The sequence below is a fragment of the Protopterus annectens genome, chromosome 3.part1, assembly GCF_019279795.1.
Source record: "Protopterus annectens isolate FY-2018-M chromosome 3.part1, PAN1.0, whole genome shotgun sequence".
In the NCBI taxonomy this organism is placed as follows: Eukaryota; Metazoa; Chordata; order Ceratodontiformes; family Protopteridae; genus Protopterus; species Protopterus annectens.
The window spans coordinates 540,113,493-540,139,966 of NC_056732.1; the positions used below are offsets into that span (position 1 = coordinate 540,113,493).

The following is a 26,474-nucleotide window of genomic DNA, read 5'->3' on the forward strand; positions in this document are numbered from 1 at the left end:
TTTGCCAGTGTGATGTCATGTATAAAACATTAGTTACCTCGGTAACAGCTTAAGTACTATGTATGGTCAAGATGTATTACAAAACCACAATTCAAGTTAAAGCAATTATATGATTTGTTATGCACATTTACTTATATGAGAAAATCCTCAAGCTTCCCCTTAATGTTCAATATAGTGTATGTCATTTATGACAAGTTAAAACAGCAGTGTTATTATACACAAGCCCATGTTATTAAACTGTCTATTGTCAATTTAATACTATTTGTTCAGAATATGATTGTCACATTCTGTGACATTTCTAATTCAGGCTTCTAGTATTTCTCTTGAACAACTTGGTCAGTTTGATGTCATGTATAAAACAGTTACCTTGGTAACCGCTTAAGTATTATATATGGTCAAGATGGGTTACAAAAACTACAATTCAGGTTAAAGCAATTACTTGACTTGTTATACATATTTACTTATATAAGAAAATCATCATGCTTCCCCTTGATGTTCAATGTACTGTATGTCATTTATGACAAGTTAAGACAGTAGTGTTATTATACACAAGCCCATGTTATTAAATCCTGTCTTTAAGATCTAAATTCAGCAGACTGCTTCATCTTATATGACTATTATATATTTTATGTCTAGATTTACTAAAATCATACATTACATAAATAGTGTGTGTGTTTTTTTTTTTTTTGGCTGTTGCTTAGTTATTTGAGAGACCACATTCAGGTTGGGAGGGTGGCCTAATGGTTAAGGTATTTGCCTTACAAACACAAGGAGTGGCGTATGGCAACTGTGGTCCCACTCCACAAAGGCAGTGCCTCTACGGACCCTGGTAATTACCGCCCCATAAGCTTAACAAGTCTAGTCTGCAAAGCTACGGAGAGGATCATAATGGAGCTCATAAACAAAGATATAGGGGACTTGCAGACATTGGACCCGACCCAGTTTGGCTTCATCAAGGGCAGATCATGCCTTTTGAACTTGGTCGACTTCTTCAAAACAGTCACCAAGGCCATTGATGAGGGAAAGGCAGTCCATACAGCCTACCTTGACCTTGCAAGGCTTCGACACAATACCCCACTCGGGTATTGTAGAAAAACTACCAGCTTAAATGTAAACCCATATGTCACAAGATGGGTTGCAAACTGGCTTAAGGACAAAACCCACAGGGTTAGAGTTGCTGGCGCTATGTCAGACTCCAAGCCGGTCACAAGTGGTGTCCCACAGGGCTCGATCCTTGGCCCCCTATTGTTCGGCATCTACTTCTCAGAAGTACAGGCCAACATGGGAGGACTTTGGCTGACAAAGTTTGCAGACGACTGCAAACTGGGCGCCATAGTGGAAAGTGCATCAGACATGGATATCCTTCAGAAGGGACTCACGGAAACAGATAGCTGGTGCCAGAGCCATGGCCTGAAGTTAAACGCCAAAAAATGTATAGTCATACCCTTCGGAAAAACAAGGTAACCCCAAGCTACCATATAGGCGGCAATCCACTAAGCACAGAAGAGGTTATCAGGGACCTGGGGACCCAGGTTGACAGTGGCCTTTCTTTTGACACTCATGCTGCTAAAGTGGTTAGAAAGACCTTCTACATTGCCCACCTGATCATGAAGGGATTCACATCCAGATCTAGTGAGGTCATTGTTCCCCTGTACTCTTCACTTATCAGACCAATGATCGAGTACAATGCCCCATTCGGGATGTATCTCACCCGACATCTGCAGCAATTGGAGAGACCCCAAAAGTTCCTCACCAAAAGGATAAAGGGACTCCAAAATCTGTCTTATGCTGCCAGATTGAAGAAACTCCAGCTCTATTCAGTCGTATACCGTCTGCTCAGAGGTGACATGTGCCTGACATACAAGGCCATGTCCAACCCGGAATTAATGGACATGCTCCACCTCAAAAAATCCAAATCCACCAAAACCACTAGAGCAAGCGACTTAAACCTTAGCACGGATATAAATAGGATAGATTTATCACTCAGAGACTCCCTACGCTGTGGAATAAAATCCCGGTCCATGTGAGGCAGAGCACCTCGCTGGCTCTGTTCAAGAGAAATCTTGACCTGTGGATGGGAGATCTTAGGTTTACCCCGGGAATCATCTCTGTGTCACTGCTGGACAGAGGCACAACAAATGAATGGGCACAGTATTTTTTCATATAAGGGGTGGCGTAAGCCACAAAACTTTGGGCTAGGCTTATAAATGCCTTAGGGCAGATAGCCTAGTATAAACCTATGAACCTATAAACCTAAGGTGCAGGGTTTGAGTCTCACAGGGGATAATTGGCTAGGCTTAAAATGGCTTGCAAGAGCAGTCAGCCTAGTACTAACCTATGAACAAGCTATAATGCTTTTTCTTATTATTAGCTCAAGCCAAGCATGTTTATACAGTCCATAGACTTTAAATTATGAGACCCTTCTATTTCCTTGTTTGTCATAAGTATATTTCCATCCTTACATATACACATATCAGTACTTCAGTCATGGGCAACAATTCCCATCCAGTTTTGCCAGAATACCATTCACTAATTCCCATTGTGTGTTTCCAGGCTATTCTTAAAATATCCAAACCAATATTTGTCTTGTTCCATTTTACCAGCCTATTCCATGCAGTGGCCACTCTGCAAGTGAACCACTCAACACACTTTCCATTCCCACAGATATTTCCATGAAGGAAATCTGATGACTCTCTAGCACTTCCCGGCAACTGCAAACACCCCTAGAATAAGCTATCCCTATATGCCCAACACAGCCAAGCAAGCTCACCTCCCAAACCACTGCAAAGGATACTGCACAAGACCAAGTGCTCTTATTCTTTCACAATAACTCAGACTTCCACTCTTATGTAAGTCCTAAATGTGTTTGGATCAAAATACATTTTAAATATAAAATTGCGCTTATTATTTATTTTTTTATCAAGAATCAACTTAATAACCTAAACGAAGTGTTGGGAGACCATCAATATGTGTACATGTGGTTTAAAACAGCCATTTTATATATATATATATATATATATATATATATATATATATTTTTTTTTTTTTTTTTAAACCAAAAATGTCATTGCCGAGAATCCTGTCGGAGGCTCTTCAGCATCATTAAGCATTACCGTCACTCTGTCTCTGTTACAATAGCAACCTGGGAGCATCTGTTTCTGTTAGTGTGTCGTTGTACTGCATACCAGAGGCTCACGATGCACCTGAAGCAAAGCTTCATTTCACTGCAACTTGCAACTTCAATCCTAAATTCCATCCCTTTCAGCGAGGCAGCAGCCAGGAAAAGAACAGAAAGCCAACAGATAAAAAAAAACTCCCAACAAGCTGCCACAACAAGAGAAAACACACTCCTCCAGCCCTCCTACCTCTCACTCAGCAGACGTACAAACAAACCATTCACTACCAAACTATCCCAAATCACAACTCTATCCACCCCCTTCCCCTGGATCCAGGCTCAAACACCAAATGTTTCTTCCTAATGCACAAGCATCAGTAAACCTCGATCACAAGCCACAACCCACAGCTTCCCAGAGAAGAAAATGACAACATATAACAGCTGCCAAATACAGCTGCATCCACATACACCATGTCAGGCTTAATCAAACAGCACTCACTGCTATAATACCTGCCATAATTGATTTAGGCAGAATAATAATGATATTGTACTAGCTGCCAGACACGGCTGCATCCACGCATACCATATCAGGATTGATCAAACAGCACTCGAAGCTATGTTACCTGCCATAATTGATATTAACAATGTTTAGACAGAATAATAAAGACATTTGTACTAGCTGCCAGACACAGCTACATCCATGCATACCATATCAGGATTGATAAAAAAAAACACTCATAGCTGTGATACCTGCCATAATTGATATTAACTATATTTAGACAGAATAATGATGACATTTGTACTAAGAGCTTGTTACTATTATTTAACGAGGCTACACATGACATTTTAAATCATACTTTAACTGAAGAAGGCATTAGTCACCATGACAACATTTTTTTCAAAACACTCTACTGTTACTGCTATTATATATGATGTTAATTTGTTACATTTGAGTCTGAACTCTAATGAATGGTACCTTGTTGAATTAGTTAATTAATTACTTAAATTATTATAAGTAAAATAAATGAAAAATGAACAAGATAAGTATTCATTGAGTTCAAGTAGGGGAATAGAAACTTCTATGTTTGTATTATATGTTGCTTTGTTTGGCTTATATATAATGTAAATAGTAACCCATCCTGACCTACCTTTGTTTGTGAAGAATTATTGGACTCTTTGAACATTCTGAATAAATAATTACTGTTTCTCAGTTGTTTAAGAATCCCTACTTTTTTTTTAAATGAAAACAGATGACAAGTGATGTACCATATCAGTTGATACTTTGAGAGATGTGTTTGTAAGAGTTATTTTTTGGGGCAGCTATCTTGGAATCATTTTTTTTTGTTTCTTCTTTCTAGCATCAGTCCAAGGATTTGTGTCTTTTATTCTTTTAAGAGTAGGGGCCATCCATTCCATTTCGTCTGGGATATATACTATGTTGTTGTTTTTGATGAATATAATAGTTTCTTTTAAGTCATTAAAGGTTTTCATCTCATTGGCAAAAAGTATTTTATCTTGGCTGGAAAGGCCAGCTGTGCTTTAATGTTCTTTTGTTTCAACAGTTCTATTATTGGCCAGACTTTTTTCCTTTGTTCTAGTATTCTGAATGAATAATCATTGTCAAACCTTATCAGGCTTTGATTGTATTTTAAGGGTGATTTTCTCCAAGCATATTTTAATATTAGTTCCTTGTTCAGAAATGAAAGAAATGTTATAACTATGGATCTAGGTGGAGTACTTGTTGAGTTAGAAGCAGGTTTCCTCAGTGCTCTATGTGCCCTTTCAATTCCAAATGAAAGTGCCTCTTTCAAGTATAAAAATTTCAGGAATCCAGGTTGTTAAGAATTAATGTCTTATCCTTCAGTGCTTTCAGGCAGACCAAAGATCCTTATGTTGTTTCTCCTTTCCCTGTTTTCTAAGTCATCTATTTTGTTAAGCAGCCATGTATTCTATTTAAGCAGAAATTCTTTTTGGAATTCTTCCTCTTTGAGTCTCCCTTCAATGGCATTTAGAGAAGTCTCTATATTTGTTATTTTTGTATGGTGTTGCTGTAATAGTTCCTTAAGAGTATCAGTCTGTTTTTAAGAATTTAATTTGAGGTTTCATTTTTAAAGCCATCCATCTTCAAAGATAGTTCCTGTAAGGTAGATCATCAATTGCAGTTCTTTTTTTCAAAGCAGCATCTGGATGAGAATTCCTTGAGTTGTTCATATTCAGTGACTCAATATATCTCCAAGTTACTTGACAGGAAAGTTTTTATATATCTCCACCAAAATTGATATTTATGTAGTTTAGTAGTTTTCTATAGATTTCTGACATTTTAAACTTGAAAATAATAACATTTTCCTATATTATTATACTAGTTTATGGAGCTCTTAAAATTCACTGCTCTCAGTTAGCCATCTAGGCTCTACCCCAGATGCATTTATTGTAGAAAAACAAGTGTAGGTGTATGCATATTAAGATATTTAAATAAACTTCCCCTTTTATTGATATTGTTGAGACCATTAACATTAATAGATAAACATTTCATATCAGGTTTAGATGTTTGATTTTGTTATAAAGTTGTGCAGTTAGCATTTTTACTTGTATAAGCATTTTGGAGAAAATATTTTGGTTTTGCATGCATAATTTTTTCATTGTGTGAGACACCTTAAAAACTAAATGTAACATATTTCTGGAACTAAGACTATGACTAATACTATCTGCACTTATCCCTATGAGGACTTATTCCTCTTGTCTGGGTGAGGATGTCACACAGGCAAACCCTCTAATCCTAACTGTTCTGTACAGAAAGAGTCTCTCAACCTGTTGTGAACATTAGATATAAGACATTATTTAGGAGAATTATGGTTACAGCTGGTTATGCTAGATGGATGTGATATGATCATGACAATTGGTTATATTGTTTACAACATTCATAAAATGTTGATGGATAATTAATCATTTTATTCTCCTTTTTCTAATCAAAAATGAAAGTTAAAATGAAAATCTCTCAATAAATTTACATTACAATCTTATATTGTTTGGTCTAACTTGAAACTTTATAAAAGAACCCTAAGTCATAAACGTAAAGGAACTTGTTATATTTTTTAACATATTACTATATAAATGTATTACAAATGATTACTGAATTGCAAATTATATCTTGATCTCACTGTGAAATTATTTTATATTTTGAACTTGTTTCCAGAGTAATTAGAAAATGTAGTATGTATTTTACATCAAAAATTTAAATACAACTGAAACATTTAAAATAAACATTACTACTAAGGTAAATGTTTAACTGTATACAACTAAGTGCTATTTTCAGAAAGCAATATTTTCTTAAAAGCATATAATTCTGTTTAACTTCAATATACTCATATTGTTAGATTTGTAGTAAATCAGTCAAAACAGTAACCAGATACAAAGTTTACATTTTATAGTCATTATGGATGTAGTATTAGTTCAGTTGCTTAAGGAACTATATTCATATTCTGAGGTAGGTTGAATGAATATAGAACTTATGGTTCTAGGTTTTAATTAAAATCTTAAATATGCCCAACATAGTAAATACAATTCAGCTTCTAAAATATTCCTGTGTGTCTGCTTACTTAAAGCAATATAATATTTTTTACATAATATATAACAATGCACATTAATCAAGTCACTGACCTTCTATCACCTAGTTTCTGGTGAACTAGTGAGGATGCATTTATTTTTTTTCTCCCCCTAAAACAATTCTGTTGAAGAGCAGAATATAAGCATTTCTATAAGTGTTTATTATGTTTGTATCACATTATCAAGAGATGAAAATAGCAAATGCTATTTCATCGAACCTAAAATATTTAAACCACATAATATCGAATATTCAGAACAGCAAATTTTTTCCTTGGGAAAAAATTCTCTATTCCGAAACACATACACACAACACAAGCACACCTAAAAAACATCAATACACACACACACACATGCACTTATAATCCTACAACTAACCCTACACTAAACTATACATACACTACTATCTATCCACTTACCTTAACCCAAACCCTAACCCTAAGGTCCATCACTGTCACACACGCACCTAACCCATGCCCTAACCCTAACTCACTTAACCCACCCCTAAATCTAATTCACCTAGCCCACGCCCTAACCCTAACTCACCTAACCCGTGCCCTAACCCTAACTCACCTAACCCGCGGCCTAATCCTAACAACCACACAATCGCTCACTTACCTGAACCTGACCTGCAAATCTCCACCACAGCACTGAAAATAGCAAAGCCACAGAACTGGCCAACCAAATTCTTTCCCTAGGAAAGAATTCGGTGTTCTGCAGCTTCGCTATTTTTAGCATTCGATTAAAACGGGTCGATATTAGAACATTCGATGTTTTAAAACTTCGATGTTCTGATATAGACCCTGTTTACTAGTAAGTATATCAATAAAATGCTTTTGTTTACATTTTTGAGTTATGTGAAATAGATGTGGAGTGCTTATTGCAATCAGACTTAATTTTGACATCTGATATGACATCATAATGCCAGCTATTGTTAGTTTTATATCCAAGATGGCAAGCAGATCTATAGGGCTTCTCATGTAACCAAACATACTGATGTATATTAGACCATCACTTGGAACTGGCAGGAATTAAAAGTTAGAGAATCCCAAGGGGAGACAGCACAGGTATGTCTCAAGCTTGGTAGCAATGGGAAAGCAGGGGCCCCACACAGCAAATGAACTTTAATGTATGAAATTAATAGAAAAAAAATAAGTTATTGATAACTTCAATAAGCATCCTCTACTATCACTCTGCTGTTTCTCCTAAAGTAGTCAGTATACACACACACACAAAAAAATACATTCTTGTTTCATAATACCAATAGCCTGTAAATTTCCAAAGTCCCATCTTTGTGTATTAACAAGTGACCAGTTTCATTAATGTTGTACATTCCAATAAATCAACTTATGTATGGTCCTTTAAACCATAGTAATTTCTTGTATTTAGTACATGATTTTCCACTTTAATATATCTAAATTTTTTTAAAAACATATAATAGAGATAACGTATATCACCTAAATAAGAAGTATTTACAAATATATGACTTTTTATCTGATTCTGGTAGATGATGGCAGATATTGATAATCAAAACAAAAGTGTACTCATAACAGTAAAATATAATATATCAGGTATAGACCATACTGCAACTGTCTAATTACTAATATACATAGACTTGCATGAAAGAGAGACTTTCAGAATAAACATTTCCTTTGAAAATGATTATTTGGCTGTTATTATTAAAGCGTCATTTGTAGAAGACCAATTTTCCTTAAAATACTTTTTAAGCATTTCATTTACTAGTATCACAGATTCTGGTTCTATAATTCTAAAGTTAAAATAACAGTCTAAACATAAAGAGATTAAAATTTCTTCTCAAGATGAAAGCAATATGAGCTCTATTACTTTTAAATAATATGTTCACAACTGACACACTTTGTATGTGTGGGATTCATATGCTTAGAAACTTTAAATAGGATCTTAAGTATGTTTATAATAAATAATAAAGTTGCTGATTAGGTTCTCCAACTGATTAGAAGTAAGTTCATGTTATAATAGTCGAAAAAAGATCAATTATGAAGTAAAATTCCTGTCAGAAATATAATAGAGGTTAGAGAGCTCTTGAATAGTGCTGCTACCAGATCACCATCTTGGCCATGTCCCGTTAATATTTTCTTAATGTAAACATATTCATTTATAGTTTGTATTCTTAATGACCATGTTAATGTTTTTTTTACTTTATTTTATTTTTATGGAGCTTTAAAAATTGGAACCACTACCCATTCAGAGTTTCCTAGTAAACAAATTTCAATAAACAAATAATAATAAATAAAGTGACATAAGTATCATTTCTGTGCAATGACTACCTTTCAAATAGCAGGGACATACCCCCTCTTTGATAACATAGTTGATATAAAAGGAAACAGGAAAAGCAATACCCTTAGCTACAATTCTCAAAAACTCATGGGGAGATTATCCAAAACTAGAAACCCTGAATTAAATTCTGTTTGATGTTTGTACACTGTGCTTGCAGAAACTGAATTTATTGGGTTGGTTGGACAATCATCTTTAGGAAGATCAAAGGCGTTGAATGGCCCAATGTGACCCTTTTCTTAATGACTCATTAAGATGCCATGCAATAATCTAGCAACCTCAGTATCACTGAAACAGGTTAAGGAAAAGATGTTGAGTTACAGCCAGAATGAAGTAGCTGCAACACGGATAGGGCAAAGGAGACTCTGCCCTGAGAGCAAGCTGCTATGGGACACAATCAGCTCTGTAACTGCTAAGCTGTCCATCTGTCCCTGAAGTCAGTATTGGTAATGATTTGAGAAGCCATTACTGTAAATTACTGCTGCTCAATTCATTCAGTCATGAGTAACATCTCCTTGCATCCCAAGGTCATGAATCTATGAAACTAACTGTTTCCTGAGTACCTTTCTCCAACCCCCTCGACTGAAAGCACACTTCATAAAATCTGCAAAACCTGAAAAACAGTGTGAGTTATAAAATTGAAAATCATGCAATCTCTTCATCAGACAATCTGCCATACATGGGACTTAGTATTAAAAGATCTGTCTATATCTGCTGCTTTTATGTACTGCAGGTTTATGATAGAAGAAGGCACTTTATTCACCAACAGATGCCAGTGTTATGATAAAACAAAGGGTTAGCGCTCTTTAAGTGTGCAAGACAGATCACTTGGAAAATTGTTCACCTGATTAAGACCTTTACAATGACATAGGGAAAAATAGAGTAACTTACTGTTTTTTTTTTTGATACTGCATAACCAAAACAAGCTTTGCACAAAATGTTTTTATAATATTTTCAAAACAATATTAATCTACAAATGTACACATGTTAGTTAACAAGCATAGAATTAAACGTGCATAGATATGTCGATTAATATTATTTAGAAATGTATGAATGTTAGTTAACAATATTAATCTACAAATCTATGTATGTTAGGTGACAAGCATCAGTGTAAGCATTGTGTGTCTTACAGTTTTGTGTAAGATGACAAAGGATTTATATTTCAAAACTTTATAATATGCGTCATTGTTTTAATGCCATTTTTGCTTCACATTACGCAGCATGTTTTAATGGCATTTTTTTAATGACAACCACTTCTTTTATTTACTAGGCTCAACATGACAGTATCACACTTCATTTTTGCATTATTAATGTAAATGTGGAATTATTTTTATTTTTATAAACTCCTGCCAGACACTCCTTAATAGCTCCAGCTCTGTGCATCCCATGCTGACTGTTTGTATGATTAGCAAATTGAGTCAGCTTGTAGATGTCAGCCCCATGTCACAGCAAACCCACTATACCCTATAGAATGCTGCTAATACTTAGCTTTTGAGAGGGCAAGTCAGTTCACATCCCTCATTGCTGAACTGTCCATTGGTTTGGCCAGTTTCAACCCAATGGGGTTGAAAAGCATGGTCAGCTTCCTTAAAGTCCATTAATCTTGAATAAGTACATTAAGTACAGTAACTCTCTGGGGATGGAATTTGTTGACTCTTTTAAGCATCAGCATTTTATATGTAAGATAATGATGGTGCAGATGCTCCATTACTGGTAATATGGGGAAATAGATCCCATCTGTTGTATTCTATGCAACAAAAGAAATGAACATTGACACAACTGTGAATCATAAAACAGAATACTCCAAAACAATGTTAAATCCCTAAATACACAATAGACATGGTATCATGTTGAAAGGATAAATATAGTTAGAGAGATAAGGACATTATATAGAAAATGGTGCCCCTTTTCAAAAAGAAAATTTACAGCACTGTGTTTACATAAAAAAGCAACCATCGTACTTACTGTTATCAGCGATAAAGGCTTCCCACGATATCCATGTAGCATTACTCCATTCAAAAGTGCCATTCTTTGTTTTATTATAGGATATGAAGTCAATGACACACTTCTGTCGCAGGTTGCCCATGAATAACTGAAGGCCTATGAGGGCAAAGACACTTAGGCAGAAGACAGTCAAAATCATGACATCTGCAAGCTTTCTCACAGACTGGATTAATGCACCTACAATGGTCTTCAAGCCTACAAAGATAAAATGTCAACATGTATTAGTACGTTGCAAGAACAGTTCACAGTTTACTTCCAGTTCTTGTATTTCTGTGTAAGAAAATCATTATAATTTATAATCCATGGGAAAGCAAACTAAACTTATACTCTACAGTTTTGTATATTCTTGCTTTTAGGATGTAGGATAAAAATTTCAACATGGTAAAAACTTTATTTTGGCTTACACAAACTTTGTTAGAAATAGGCAGGAGTTTTATGGAGTCTACTTTATTAAGACAGAGATAAATCTGCTTAAGGTTATTCGTAACAGGGGACCTTTTAACTTTTAGCGATATATCTAATTTAAAACAACTTTCATCTACCAGTCCAGCAAGGCATAATTTTACTAAATATACCAGTAAGTCTAGTTCAGCAACAGACCAGAAACAGTTATGCACAAGCAAAAGAAATTAAGTTATGAATAATAACCATGGGAACCTTCTCTTTGGTCCGGAGATTAAGTGGTTCCATCAACATGATGACTCTAGCATGGAAGTGAAAGTGATATCATTACTCACGGGGTTTATGTAAGATATGGGATCAGCTGGAAGTGACATGCAGTAGCATATCATGGCTACAAAAGGCATGGAGTGAAGCCTGCTTGGTTGATTATGGGAAGGCACACTTCAGATGAAACCATGCTCTCATAGGTAGCCTCTGTTGCCATTACAATGAAAAATATCTACTAGTCAGATGGATGGATTGCTGCCTGCCCTAGAAATTATGAGGATTAAGGCAAGGCATCCCCATTATGGATGGATGGATTACTCCACCTAAAGGACTGCAAGGGATATCAGGAATCTACAACAGAGCCTGCTAAACCAGAAACAAGAGGCATTCTTTGTTTACAGAAAAATATTACATTGTGATAGACGGTATCATTATTAATTCCTTTTATTAATTAATTATCATTATTAATTCCTTTGTGACAGCCTAATTCATTGTTATCTTTTAGTTAATCCTTTTGACAATGGTCTTTAAGGTATAGCATTATGAAATGGTTACCGGTCAAAATGGTGAACTGCTATGCAAATAATTATAGGTTTACCTTGGCCCAGAAAATGCTTTTGGCATTAATCAGAGCATGTAAGATACAGGTATAAAAATAAATTTACTGCTGCAAAACAAAAGACGGGTGGTGTTACATGCCTTGAATCATCACAAAATGTTGTAGTTGTCTGTTTTTTACAAACATTAAGGGGTAGAGGCAAAAAGAAAGGTGGATAATTAAAAAAATGCCTGGCCATGGTGGACTGATTCTTTTCCTAATTTCCATTCTGGTCATTAGTCTGAAACTTGGAGTACAAGAAAATCCAACAGGTAAGCTTAATGTCACCTTACTGCAGCACTCATGTATATCTAAAGGTTGAGATATTCACTCAGAAGAACTGAGCATCTTACAATTCTATGAGTCAGTTCAGACAAAATAGATGCTACTTATACTTTCCTGGCAAAACATGATCATATAAAAAAAAATAACTGTGATAAGATGTAGAACTAAAAGCATAAATTTGCAATAACTTTTAAAAACTTTTCCAACAGATACAGTAAGTGTCATATAACTCTGTGTCTTTCTCAAAATTCCAAAAATGATGACAAAGAAACCTGATGTGATACATTATTTTGCCTGGTGTCATACACATCTCTGCAGTTCACTGCTGCACCTGTAAGGAACACTTTTCACCATTAGTAATCACTGGAACACAACTCAGTCAAACTGCTCTCATTCTTCAGTTTGGTTCTCATTGGTTGTTGCTTCACATCCTAAAAACCTGCTGATTTACATGAAAATCAAGTCCTTAAAGTCTTATGTGGCATATGCTGCTTCCATTTGTTGTCAGGATGCTTATTTGTTCTTTACCTGAAGTCAATCAATAGCTATTAGTCATCAAATTTACTAACTCATAGTAGTGTTTACCCACATTCTGCCTTAAAGAAACAAAGAACCCAAAATGTAAACTAGATGGTTCGGCACTGTAAGATATGTGGCAGCTTTTACAGAGAGTTAACAGCTTTTAAAGCAGATAGTTGCTCTTCAGTGCTGCTCCTGTTCGACTGCCATATGTATGGCGATGTGATGTGTGCTAACAAATTGTTTGTTCTGATACTGATCTCATGTGACTGCTTTATGTTTGGTGGCTTGAAGTTTGCTTTGAGGTTCAGACAAAACAAAAACGAGTTATAACATAAAGGATTATAACTAGGTCTCTTATCATAACTAGCTAGTTATGTGTTTGAGATACAGATATCAAGAAATTCACCTTGAAACCAAAGTTTAAGTGGACATCTTGACATCCATGTCAAAAGCATATAATAAACAGGGTTTTGATCAGAGAGACCTGATTACAATTCTTTATAATGCAAGATAATTTACCTTCTCTCACACATTACAGTATACTTTGATAAAAAAAATGTAGGAGTGCTAAGCGTTTAATAGCCTTGAAAGCTGCAACACATTTACTGCTGCCACACAGACAGCAGCCACCACAAGCAGAGGAACCAAGTGGCTTTAAAACATGTTTAGCCACTTCAAACAGCATGCACCTTCACTGAATATAGTAGTTAAACACATTTAAAATGTTTTACACTTTTGATGTGCTTCTGTGGTGGATGCTGACTGTTGTTAATGCTCCAGTGCAAGATGAGACTTGAACAGAGATCAGGTGTGCTAAACAAAAGCTTGTTAAGACATTTTTATGACATCATAAAGGTGCTTAATAAGCCTGCCCTTTCTCCAGTTCTGAAGTATAATCACAACACTCCATGCATTACTTAATGAGTGTGAAAAACAGAATGTGGATTTTGAACAGCAAAGTGTAAGGTATTATTAACCTGCAAGTTCATAAATTTGTTGCTTGTAAATTAAGCAATACACTCAGTCAAGAAATTCTTCTTTGAATTTTTTTTCCCAATATCATTATTTCATTTCAGTGATCCAAAAGCAGAAGAAGAAGGAGAATGTTTTGTTCTACATTTATGGATGGTTACTGATAACATCCTAGTAATATTAGTTTATGTACATGTTGTGGAATAATATGACCATTATTCAAATTTCAACCTGTAAGTTTTGCTAATCAAAAGTAACCCACGTTTCCACTGAAGGATGAAGACAGTGCCTACTTCATTAAAATGAACCCACATTCATTGATGAAAACTCAACTCCCAAACCACTAAACACAATCAGATCCATGAAACAATCAAGCACCCTAAATTGACAAGTGCCCTATATCTGACTGGCTTCATCCTCATAAACGTAAACCATAAACATAAACATGGCACTCCCAGAACCCTGATTCTAACCACAGACTCTCCTATTGCTCCTTAAACCTAAATTCCCTGATTACTTCCCATCCCCAAAAACTCACTTCCTTCTCCATAATCCTAAATTCTTCCATTGCTCCCAACCTAAAAACTTCCCTTCCTCTCCCTATACCTTAACTCCTTGATCATCCCTAATCTTAAAACTGCTATCACACTCTTTAAACCTAAATTATCGAGTCTCTTCCTAAACCTAATACTCCCTTCCAGCTTCCCTGATCTCTCCCTAACCCCAAACTTTATCTATTACTTTCTAACCCATGCACTCTCCTCCTGCTCCTTAAACCTAAATTAATTAATCAGTCCTTAACCCTAAACTCCCCTCATGCATCCTAACCCTAAGCCTAAATCCCCCAGTTAGCAAGTTGGAAGTGTAGGTGATTGAAATGCACCCTTTCACTTATACTGTTACACTGCCAACAGGTGCACATTGTCAGCCAAAGCTAGTAACTTTTAAACAAACACAATTTGACATACTGCTGTAAATCGTACAGTAGACAAAAGCAGAGCAGGCAAAATAAAGGATATCTAAGGATATGTATATGATCATGCAAATGCCTCTTCGTTCTATGCATTGCACTTATTTTGTTACTGCAGAAATTTTATTTATGATCTATTTAGGCTATATTTAACCTAATTTGAGGTAGGGAAAATTAATCATAAGATTTAATGTTTTCAGCTATTATTTATAGGTTCAAGAGCCATTTTAAGCCTAGCTAAGCTTACCCCAAATTTATCAAAGTATTCCTGACCTGTGTCAATACCCTAAGAAATGTTATGTTTATGATATAGGTTTGCACTAATATCAAGTAGTCACAATGCTGCCCCTGTACATTAGGGACCAAGGTGACAAACCAAGGATATATTACTGAGTTTCCATACAGTAACAGTAGGAATAAACCCAGCAACACACGAGCAACTCCAAAAGATCTCCAACAGCTACAAGACTGAACTATAAGTCTGTTATAATACACTACCTCATAAATGCACATACTAGCCTGTAGAGAGGGGCAGCTCCTCTCCAGATAAGTTTTACAGCCATGCTTATCTAACAATACAAGATGAAGAAGATATTATAGTAGAAATGAGGATACGGAAGAATAAGGTTATTTACTTTCTGTATCAAAACTATCCAGCTAATAAGTAAACAGGATTTGTGATAACACAATGAACTACAGCACCCAATGGAGTAACTGACATACACATGTTGCAAGGATGAGGTGTAACACATGATGCCTTCCCTGAGGCACGTTCTCAGTATATGCAGACTGGTTGGAATAAACTACTCCAATGTACTCATGCCATAACAGCACTATTTACAGTAAACAGGTGAACTTAGAGGGAAATATAGGTACTGCTGGTGGTATGACCATGGGAAGTAGGCTTCTACAACAGTCATGGAAAATATTTGTAAGTGTACCCTAAAATTACATTTCCCCATTTCTGACTGTGCACACTGTATTAAATAGCTGTTAATGACAGCTGACAAAAATGTCAGAAAAAAATTACTAGTATGTGCAGAAGCTGTGTGATGCAGGGCACTATTGTCCTAAGACAACACTGCTCCTTCCCCCTCAGAATGTCAACTGTATATGCATTAATATTCAAGAGGGAAGACAAAAAATGTCACTTATGATGCCTGCCCCAACCTCCGGAAATGCTCTGCTTATTGTCCTGTATGTAGTCACATCAGCACTTGCTCAAGAAGCAGCTTTTTAGTCAGTAAATATCCCTGACAGTCCTACTTTGTGGCTGCTATTTCTTCAGTAATATATTCTGTTAAGTTCCTAATGTTGCGTACCTGCAAAATAATACACTTTACATGATATAATAACAGCTGAAACTGCTAAAAAATATTTATAATCTATTAGAAGTCACCATATACCCTCCAATCCTAACTGCAGCTTTGTATAGTAACATCCCACCTCCACAAACGACCAAGCATGTCCAGGTCTCTTTATTTAGGAAATAAGCCAAGTTAGCCTACAGCAGCATGACCCAGTTAATGCACCATTGGAATCCATTCTTTAAGTACTGCTATAGCAGCATACGAACACAGATTAGTGTACCTTCCACAGAGGTTTTCCTTGCATCAAACCTGTAACCAATTCTGGTTCAATTCTTAATCGTTCCTTTACCTTACTATGAAGACAATGAAGTAAATTATTGGCATACTGACAATGGAACTAACTCATTCAATTCCTAGGGTCAGACCAGCCCTTCTAAATGAAACAATCCTGCCAAATGGGGTGACGAACTCTGTGCATGGATCAGACATACATTCTTTATTTTACTGGAGTCTGATAGAAGATAAATCAACTTATTTTGATGTTCTTCAACAAAATGTCCACTGTTTCTGCTGTGACATACCAGGCTACTGAATTGATGATGTGACCTTCTCTCCAAAATACTCAACTGATTCTCATCATGTCTCATGAGATTTCGTCTGACACAGCAATTACATCAGCTGTTCTAAAGGCATATACCTCAAATTATAGAAAAAACAGACACACTACATCAGAATGGTCAGCAGAATCAGGTAATATTTAAATATGTTTATCCTAAACTAGGCTGGCAAACAATCATCGCTGTCCACTGCAGAGTATATAGTCATGACTATTGTGCAGTACATTACTTAGAAGTGACAAAAACAATATACAAGACTATGTGTCAAGCTATCTTCCTAGTCTGCCCTTTTTCAGAGTAACTAATGTCTTGTGACTCCATCCATGTATTTCCTCTCAGCGCACAACCTATCTCAGATACCCTATACAGGAGTCTATGGTCTTACAAGTCCATGATTCTTCTTGGTACCTTACACACTACAGTCTTTAAATGACAGAGTAATCTCACACTAATATTTGAAAATAACAGGGCACATCCAATTTTCCCTAAGCTGGTTCCTTTCATTTGTAATACTCTCCCAATTACTTTGACTACTGAAGGTGTTAAAATAGGAACTCAGTTAAACTTTGCTACAGTCCAAGTTCTATAAATATTTTAGCTGCTCAGCAGAAGAATACTAACTACTCAGCACTCACAATCAAATATGGATATTAAAATAAGGCCTTCTAACTAAGGCAATGTAATTAATCATTTGAAAAGAATATTTTATATACTATCACACTGTGTGTGTGTGTGTGTGTGTGTGTGTGTGTGTGTGTGTGTGTGTGTGTGTGTGTGTGTGTGTGTGTGTGTGTTGTAACACTTTGAGCATGCTGAATGTATAAACATTGTATAAAAGTACTGTAAAATTGTAATAGTTTAATATGCTGATGATGGAAAATGTATATGTGCCTTTAACTGTATTCAGGGTTTTCGGAACTTATTGCAATGTGAACAGTGTGGGAACATTTTCACAGAGGCTCCCATAGCAATAAGTCAAATCAAATGTTTTTAATTCCTAGGTATGGTAGTATAAAAGAGAGTAGCCTGGATGTGTAAAATTAGGAAAGTAGTTCTTCAGTAAGAAAACATTACAGAAATGTCAGAAGGAAGATCTAGAAACATGGAGTGAGAGAGGGGTCAGTTAGGGTAACCTGTGGGGTGTAGCTCAGGAACACTACTTGGAGGAAGCATCTGATTTTGGAGCTAAAGGTAGGCCCTGGGAGAGGACTACAGTGTTGGAGTAGATGGTATAATCCCCTGAGCTTGGATATGATAATGGAACTACAGCTTGGGAGCTTCCTATTAACTGTGAGACATCCTGGAAGGGATAGCTGCACTAGATAACTGTTATAAAATTACATTTTTTTGTGATTACAAAGCCAAATGGATGACTTTATTGCATGAAGTGAGAGCTATAATATTTTTCTTATTATTGTTTTTTCATGTAAAATTTTGTTACAGCTAGCTAAAGGTTCATAAAAGCACAGTGAAGGCCCTTAAAAGGTCTACAGTTTTGGGAGGAGAACAGATGATAGAATTGTTAAAAATGTATCTGCTAAACCATCTGAGGAGAAATCATTCTCTTTTATTAGACATGACCAATGCTTTCTTGTTATAACTGGAAAATGACTATAGTTTCCATACTAACAGACTGTTGATATTTATCAAAAATTATTCCTCTTTGATTAATTAAACATTTTCTGAGTAGGAAACATTCATTGTTTAAATCTTACAATGCAAATTGATTTCATTGGTATATGATCGACTGCTAAGGAAATGTAAGAATTAATGAGAGTTGTCCTCCAAATATTTATTTGGTGATGTCTCACTGAACTGTAATTAAAAGTACAGCCTCTTTGTGAAGTCAGCAGATCACTTTAATTAAATGGAACATAAACAGCTGAAATGATACAGCCACTTATTTAACTCGGGAAAACGAAAAGAACAATTATTAGTTTTTAGTTAATGTGTTGCTGTAGAAACTGTGTGCAGTCACATAGAAACATGCTTTGTAAAATGTATTTCTAAAGGATATTAGAATACCGAAATTAAGACATGCAATTATATCATTTGAATAAAGCTGTAAATATCTTGAAATGGAAAGGCATTTAAAATGTCTAATAAAGTGCCTACAACATGAGAGGTTATAATCTTCAGAGTCCATAATAAATATTTAACTGCTATGCCAGTGCTACTGTTTTTTTTTTACATTCATTTATTTATTCATTTTATTTACTTGACCTTCTTTAGTTTATCTATGTATAGCCCCTTTTTTAGAAGAGGCCTGGGGTAGAAAATCTCTACATAGCATACACTCGAATGAGATAACAGTAAAAGTCTATAACAACACTCAGGGTTATAAAGTTTAACAGGTGATCACCATGTTACATGCACTATGTAATACCTACAGCATGCTAACCTCACACACACACACACACACACACACACACACACACACACACACACACACACACACACACACACACACATCTACAGAATATAGTATACAACAAGTAAAACTCACATTATCAATAGAACATTCATCATATTTTACAAGTTTTGTATGTATCCCCTCTGTAGTATTTGCACACAGACAGCAGATAAGACATACACATACTTTGTCCAGTAAGATAGCTTCACTAAAGACCTGTAACCAGGAGATTACTATAATAAAAGTTTCAGAACTTAGTGGTATTTGTTTGATTTACCTGCGTGATGTGGGAAATTAGTAATGGAGTTAGTTCAAAGGCAGTACTGTTCTACTGACAAGTATGATTTCACTGGAGTTATAAATTACAAATGGAGTAAGATTTAGAATAAGGAGTTTGGGTAATGAGGTTGTTATAAGTGCATTTACATTTGCTCTAGAGGTATATCTTGAAATAACTTTTAAATTGTAGTTTAGATGAGATATTTTTGATATATGTAGGTATTGAGTTCCACATATATACAGACTATATAGTCACCATTTTGATCTTAGATTTTTGAGTGAGCAAGAGGTGTTGGTTTAGTGAGCACAGTTCTCAGGGGAGGGGGGCACCAGTTTAATAAATCACTAGGGCAGGGCATCTGCCTGGGCTATAGAGGGTGTTTTTTGAAAGTCTTAATATGAAAAAAGGTTAGCAGGTTAGACAGGTCCAGTCAGTTAAGGGACTTAAGTGTCACACAGTGATGTTTATTTTTACAGATTATAAGTGTAGTACATTTCCGTGGTCATCAACCTCTGAGTTTAAGCTATTTAGTAGATCTACCTTCCCCCATTATCAGAGAAAATATCAAAAGGATTATGAAAAAATATATATTCTCAGGGATAATATCAAAAGCATTATAAAAACAAATTTTAAAGAACAGTGTCAGGTTCACTAAAGCAGCCCATGAACTTAAACTGGCCTCTGAAGCCAAAGATAATTATAAATACTTCTTTAGCTGTGTTAGAAAAGTAAAAAAAAATACCCTACATTACTCAAAACTTATTCTGAACCAACACACATTGCCAATATCCTTGCAAATAAATTTAGTGCCAAGTTTACCCTTGAGACCTCTATTCAAAGTCCTGAAATTTCTGAATCGCTTACTACTTTAATTGTCTCTAGAGATCATTTACTGAAAGCAGCAACCAGGACCAGAAAATACTACTTCAGTGATACCTGACAATATACCTAACTGTTTTTTTTAATAGTGTTACACATACCCTTGCAGATACACTCTTTAAACTATTTAACCTAAATATAGCTACTGGCTTTGTTCCTGATCAGTTGTGTAATACTATGTTGGTGTCCCTCCATAAAGGTGGTTTTACAACTAATCTGAGTAATTACAGACTTATCACCCTCACAAGCCTCATCTCTAACAGTTTAGCTTTGTAAAGGGTAAATTCTGTTTATTTAATGAGTTAAACTTCTTCAAAAACATTACAAAGACTGTTGATGGAGGCTATGCAGTGAACATGGATTATCTGACCTGGCCAAGGCCATCAACACCATTCTCCATGCTGGCATCATGCACAAACTAATAACTTTAAAAATGATCCATGTATGGTAAGATGGATAACAAAATGGAATAAAGGCAGACTCCACAGAGCACAAGTTGCAAGTGCCTCATCATAAAAGTATGAAATGGATCCCAGGTATCCTCGGGCTCATAGTTAAGGCTTCTCCATTTTGGTAACCTACTTATCATATTTCTAAGCAGAGAACTAAGACAAACTTTGCAGATAACTGTAAACTGTTGGCTATTGTTAAGTCATCATATGATACTCAGACCCCCTCCCCCCTTGATAAACTCTCCCTGTAACACTCATGGTGTACTAAAACTGGGCTCAAACTAAATGCTAAAAAGTGCAGTATCATATCTTTTGGTAGACAACCCCTCCCCACATACTGTATAGACAACATACCAGTAAAAAATTAAATTATAATCAGGGATCTAGGTACTTTCATTGATAACTTCCTCTCTCTAAACTCATCTAAGTCTAAAATGCCTTTTTGTAAACTTCCAATTGATATCCATACCTCCTTATGGCATCCAAAACATTTTGGGGTCTGGCATCTTCAGCTAAGTGACTTATCAGCTAATAAAAGGCAGTATTAGAAAGTGCAAGCTATTATTAACAAAATGACACTAAGACTGTTAGTCTAGGATGTCCTACAGTGGATAAATTAATCTCTGCCACTTATTAGTCATATTTTTATATTTATGTTCACATTTTCATAAATGTGAGACCTACATTTTATTGAGGTGTAGGGTATGAAACACCAATATGGGAGACAGGACAATTCACTGAAAATGCTAGTTTATATCACACTATACTGGAATTATTGCTAGTTGTTTGTTGTACTTATAGGTTCATAGGTAGGTACTAGGTTATCGGCCCGAGGGCCTACATAAGCCTAGCCAACAAGGTTCCCTGGCTTACGCCACCCAAGAAAGTTATTTTCCTGTGCCACTGTCGAGCAGAGACACAGAAGTGATCCCCGGGGTGTATTTCCTATTTCCCATCCACTCATCAAGATTTTTTTTGAAGAGTACTAATGAAGAACTTTGATTGACATAGATGGGTAGCCTGTTCCAGAGTATGGGAAGTCTCTGGGACAGGAATCAATCCCCCCAGCATGTCCTGTTTATTGTGGTGACAAGGTTTAGGTCCCTAAAGCATGCAGCTCAGAAGGATTGGGATTTCTTTATGTGTAGCATGTCCAACAGCTCTGGGTTTGACATAGCTTTATATGTTAGGCAGAGATCACCTCAGAGTAGGTGATATGCTATGGAGTAATGCTGGAGTTTTTTGAGATGGTCAGTGTAGGGCATTTGTTTGAGGCCAGTAATCCTCTTTGTGAGGTACTTCTGTGGCCTTTCCAGCTGCTGCAGCTGTCTTGTGAGGTACATTCCAAAAGGGGCATTATACTCTATAATGGGTCTAATGAGTGTTGAGTAGAGGGGAACAATGACCTCTCTTTTCCTCGATGAGACCCCTTTTATGATGAGGTGTGCCATGTAGAAGGACTTCCTGACTACTGTGGCAATGTGACTATCAAAGGACAGACTATTGTCCACCTGGGTCCCAAGGTCTCTTATCACACATTTGGTGTTAAGTAGACTGCTGTCTTATGTAGTAGTTCATGGGTACAGGGTACAGCGTTTTTACCAAAGGGGATGACAATGCACTTTTTGGCATTGAGCTTCAGGCCATGGCTCTGACACCAGGCATCTGTCTCAGTGAATCCCTTCTTTAGAATTTCCACATCATTTGAGGAAATACATAATACTTTAAATACTAAGTGACTTAAAAAACTGTTTAATGACATTAGTTGAAACCTTAAATGTTGTTGAAGAAAATTGACTTTAATATTGGCATTATAACTTGCACATCTTGAGAGATATCCAGAATTTGTATTGCTAATTATACAATTAAACATTTGTTTTCATATTTTTGAAAATATCTTAATAAACATGTACTTATAGAAGAATTTCTTGATGTCATGTGAAAGTTTATGACTGGTTAACAAACATGTTCTAAAAATATACGTCTAGGTTATGTAGTTTTCAAGATATGAAAATTTGTAAAACTTTACAAAACCATACTTTGGGTTTCTCTGTCTATTATAATATATTACAGTATTCATGGAAAAGACTCTGAATGCTTTGACTTTTATCACTGTAAGGAATAGTGCTTACTGATAACATTGGTATTTGTGCAGTTTTAATAAAATATTTACATTTGTTTATCTTATGCTCTTTAAGTTTATTTTCAGAAAATGCTGTGGAATGCAAGATATGTGTTGGCTGCTACAGGTGTGACATTCCACAACATATAGGTGTTAATGAGTTAAATGTGATGTGTTGAGTGGTGTTGGGAAATCCTTTTATTTAGCCCAGGTAATTACCAATGGAATATAATCAAGATCTAAACAGGGAATTAGCCCATTAAACTCAGCATTGTGCAGGAGAATTATTGAGAACAGCTCCCATTTTTGGGATGTATTTCATTAAACAAATAAAACAATTAGAAAGACCCCAAGGGTTCCTAACCAAAAAGATCACTGGTCTTAAGTCTCTGAGCTATGAAGATGGGCTGGAAGCTCTATGTCTTTATTCACTGTCTCACAGACTTTTGAGACATCATCTCTGTCTCACTTGCTATGCCATTAGAGATTTGATAGTCCTGGATCTCCTGTTTCTCTTCAAGTGTGATATATCTATCTATTCTAGAACCAGGGACCTAAATCTTCAACAAAAAATAAATAAAACATGGTGGGGGGGTAGGTGTGTAATCCAGTATCGCCTAAATCTCTTGAATAAGCATTTCATATATGTTAAGCATGCAAGGTTAATCATTGTTAAGCAGAGAAACTCACTATCTTCCTCTCCAAATAAACTAATGACTGGATGGCTATCCAAAAATTAATTCTGGGATTGACTTTATATGGACCTCCTGAAGAAATGGCCTTGTCATATCTATGAGTCTTCTTCTTCTTTCAGCTTTTTCCCGGTTAGGGGTTGCCACAGCGGATCACCTGTCCGCTCATGATTGGCAGTGGAGTTTTTACAGAGTTGAGTTGCCAGCCCGGTGCCCAACCTTCCACAGAAGGCACACACAGACGCACTCACACCTAGGTCCAATTTAGAGTGTCCCATTCACCTGAATCTATAAATTTGAGTACTTCTGCAAATTTTCATATTTCACTTTGACAACTGTTTTCACTTGTACAGTCCTAACAAATACATTAGCTTATTTCACATTTCTGGAAACTTGTTTATGCAAAACTACCATTAATTTTATATAACCTTCCAAAATATCATTACATAGTATAGTTATTATAGAATTTATTAAAATGAGAATATGTCTTATTCTTGTGTTTGTAGCTACAACTAGTATATGTGCTTTGAATTTTAATTGTGCATGCATTTATCTGGTGTCATGGCAAGGTTTTTCATATCTATAAATGATAGAACACATTCCAAATTTATTTTCACTTCTGGCTTATTTGCCTCACATTTTCTTTTTTTTTTAATTTAGTTTTAAAACAATAAATATACAAATCAATGATAAAACAAACAAATAACTATTTACATAGGTCCACACCTGATAATTATATCAAAGTTACACATCAACAACAATTAATATTTTGCATGCAAGTCTTTTAAGTTTAAGCCAAGATTTATATGAATGTGTAATGTTAGCAGTTCTCATCTTTATAGTATGCAATTCGCTACTGCAAACAATTTTTGCCATAATAATAAATTCAATACTAGAGAGGGCAACTTTTTGCAATTTTTAGTAATTGCTTTTCTGGCTATAGCAAGAATAGACCAAAGAAGAAGCACTTGGGATTTGGGAATTATCTCAGGAATTGGAGCATTAAATAAAACTAAAGATTTAGAAATATTACATCTATCTGACCATAGAGCTTTAACAACGTTATTAATTTCTTTCCAAAAAGAAGAGATGACTTCACATTCACATATCATATGTGTCCAATCAGCTATTAATTCAGAAACACATCTCAAGCATTTAATTCTGTTTGATTTATACACAATTGTAATTTTGTTAGGGGTGACAAAAGTTCTGTGTAAAATCTTTTAAGTGCAAATTTCCAGTACAATGAAGATGTAGTTTTATCTATAGATTTCAATATTAATTTATTATATTCTTTAGAGAAGTCTTCATTATTCATTTTTGAGGAGTGGTTCCAATAGGAATTTTCCAAATATGTGAAATCTAACTTAAGAAATGTATAAACTTGTGACAAATATGATTTATTTTTTTATTTTATTAGTATTGGTATTTATTAAGAATTCCAATAATTAATTTAGGGAAAAATTCTTATCTTTGTTAAATATCTTATTTACTTCTGTATTCCCAAAGACTCTAAATATGTGTAAAATTAACCAATTCTCAGAATCTTGATTATATTTGGACCTTAAATTTTCAGCAGTAATATATATCAGTTCCATTTAAGAATTGATGCCAGTTAATTAAATTCCTTTGTTTAATACTAGCATGCTGTTGAAGTTATGGGTTTCTAAGTAATCATTTGTATATGCAACAGAAAACATAGAAAATATTGTCTTTAATACAATGCTCAGAATATGTGAACTTCTGGAAAGAGGAAATGCCATTAGTTAAATAGAGAATTTGAGAAGAGGCAAACACTATTTTAGGAAGAATTGCCATCTTAATAAGTGTTAATTGTTCTTCCATGGTAAAGAAGAATTTATTCCAATATGAGATTAAACTTAAAATGTTATCAACAACCTGTTGGAAGTCTGTTGAATCATTGCTTTACTATTAGGCATAATGGTTATACCAAGGTATTTCATTTGACTGCTGTTCCAATTGAAGTTAGAATTTTTTTTAATCTTTTATTAATTAGTAATGCAATTGTTTTATTATGATTAAATTTTACATTTGAGATTTCTTCAAACTTACTTATAAATGTAACTATATGTTCTAAGGAATTTTCTCTATTTCCTATCATTAGTAAAATGTCATCAGCAAAGAGTTGAATCTTTAGCTCAAAATCTTCTTTTATTTTGATACCATTAATGCTCTTATTGGATCTAATAATATTAGCAAAGGGTTCTATAGCTAATGCAAATTTTGTGCCTTTCTGTAATGTAAAGTAATTAGAAAGAAAAATAACCTGTTTTAACATAAGCACAACAGTTACTGTATAACTTAGAAATTAATGCAATTAGCTCAGGTGAGAAATTATACACTTTAAGTGTTTTAAACAGGTACTACTATTCAACTGAGTCAAAAGCCTTATCTGATTCGAGACTAGTGATAGAAAATAATTTTTTTATTTTTATTTGCATAGTCTATTAATGTATGTATTCTTATTATATTATCCTGTACTCGTCTTTTTAAAATAAACCCAGCTTGATAATTGTTAATTAGTTTAGGTATAAGTAGATTAATTCTGCTTGCTAAAATGGACACAAACATCTTATAGTGTCTCATATTTTCTGTTACACACTTCTGTTTCCTCATTTAATTATTTTAATAAGTGCCACT

At 35.1% G+C, this 26,474-nt stretch overlaps 1 protein-coding gene across 4 annotated transcripts in view; it reads right to left on the reverse strand.

Moving 5' to 3' along the window:
- Window positions 1–26,474, reverse strand: part of LOC122798203 (sodium channel protein type 4 subunit alpha-like) — a 2,607,519-nt gene that overhangs the window by 2,161,529 nt on the left and 419,516 nt on the right. For all 4 annotated transcript variants that reach the window (XM_044066954.1, XM_044066957.1, XM_044066953.1 and 1 more), the window contains exon 7: window positions 10,994–11,227. In XM_044066954.1, coding sequence (XP_043922889.1) covers window positions 10,994–11,227 — 234 coding nt within the window. The remainder of the gene's footprint in view (window positions 1–10,993; window positions 11,228–26,474) is intronic.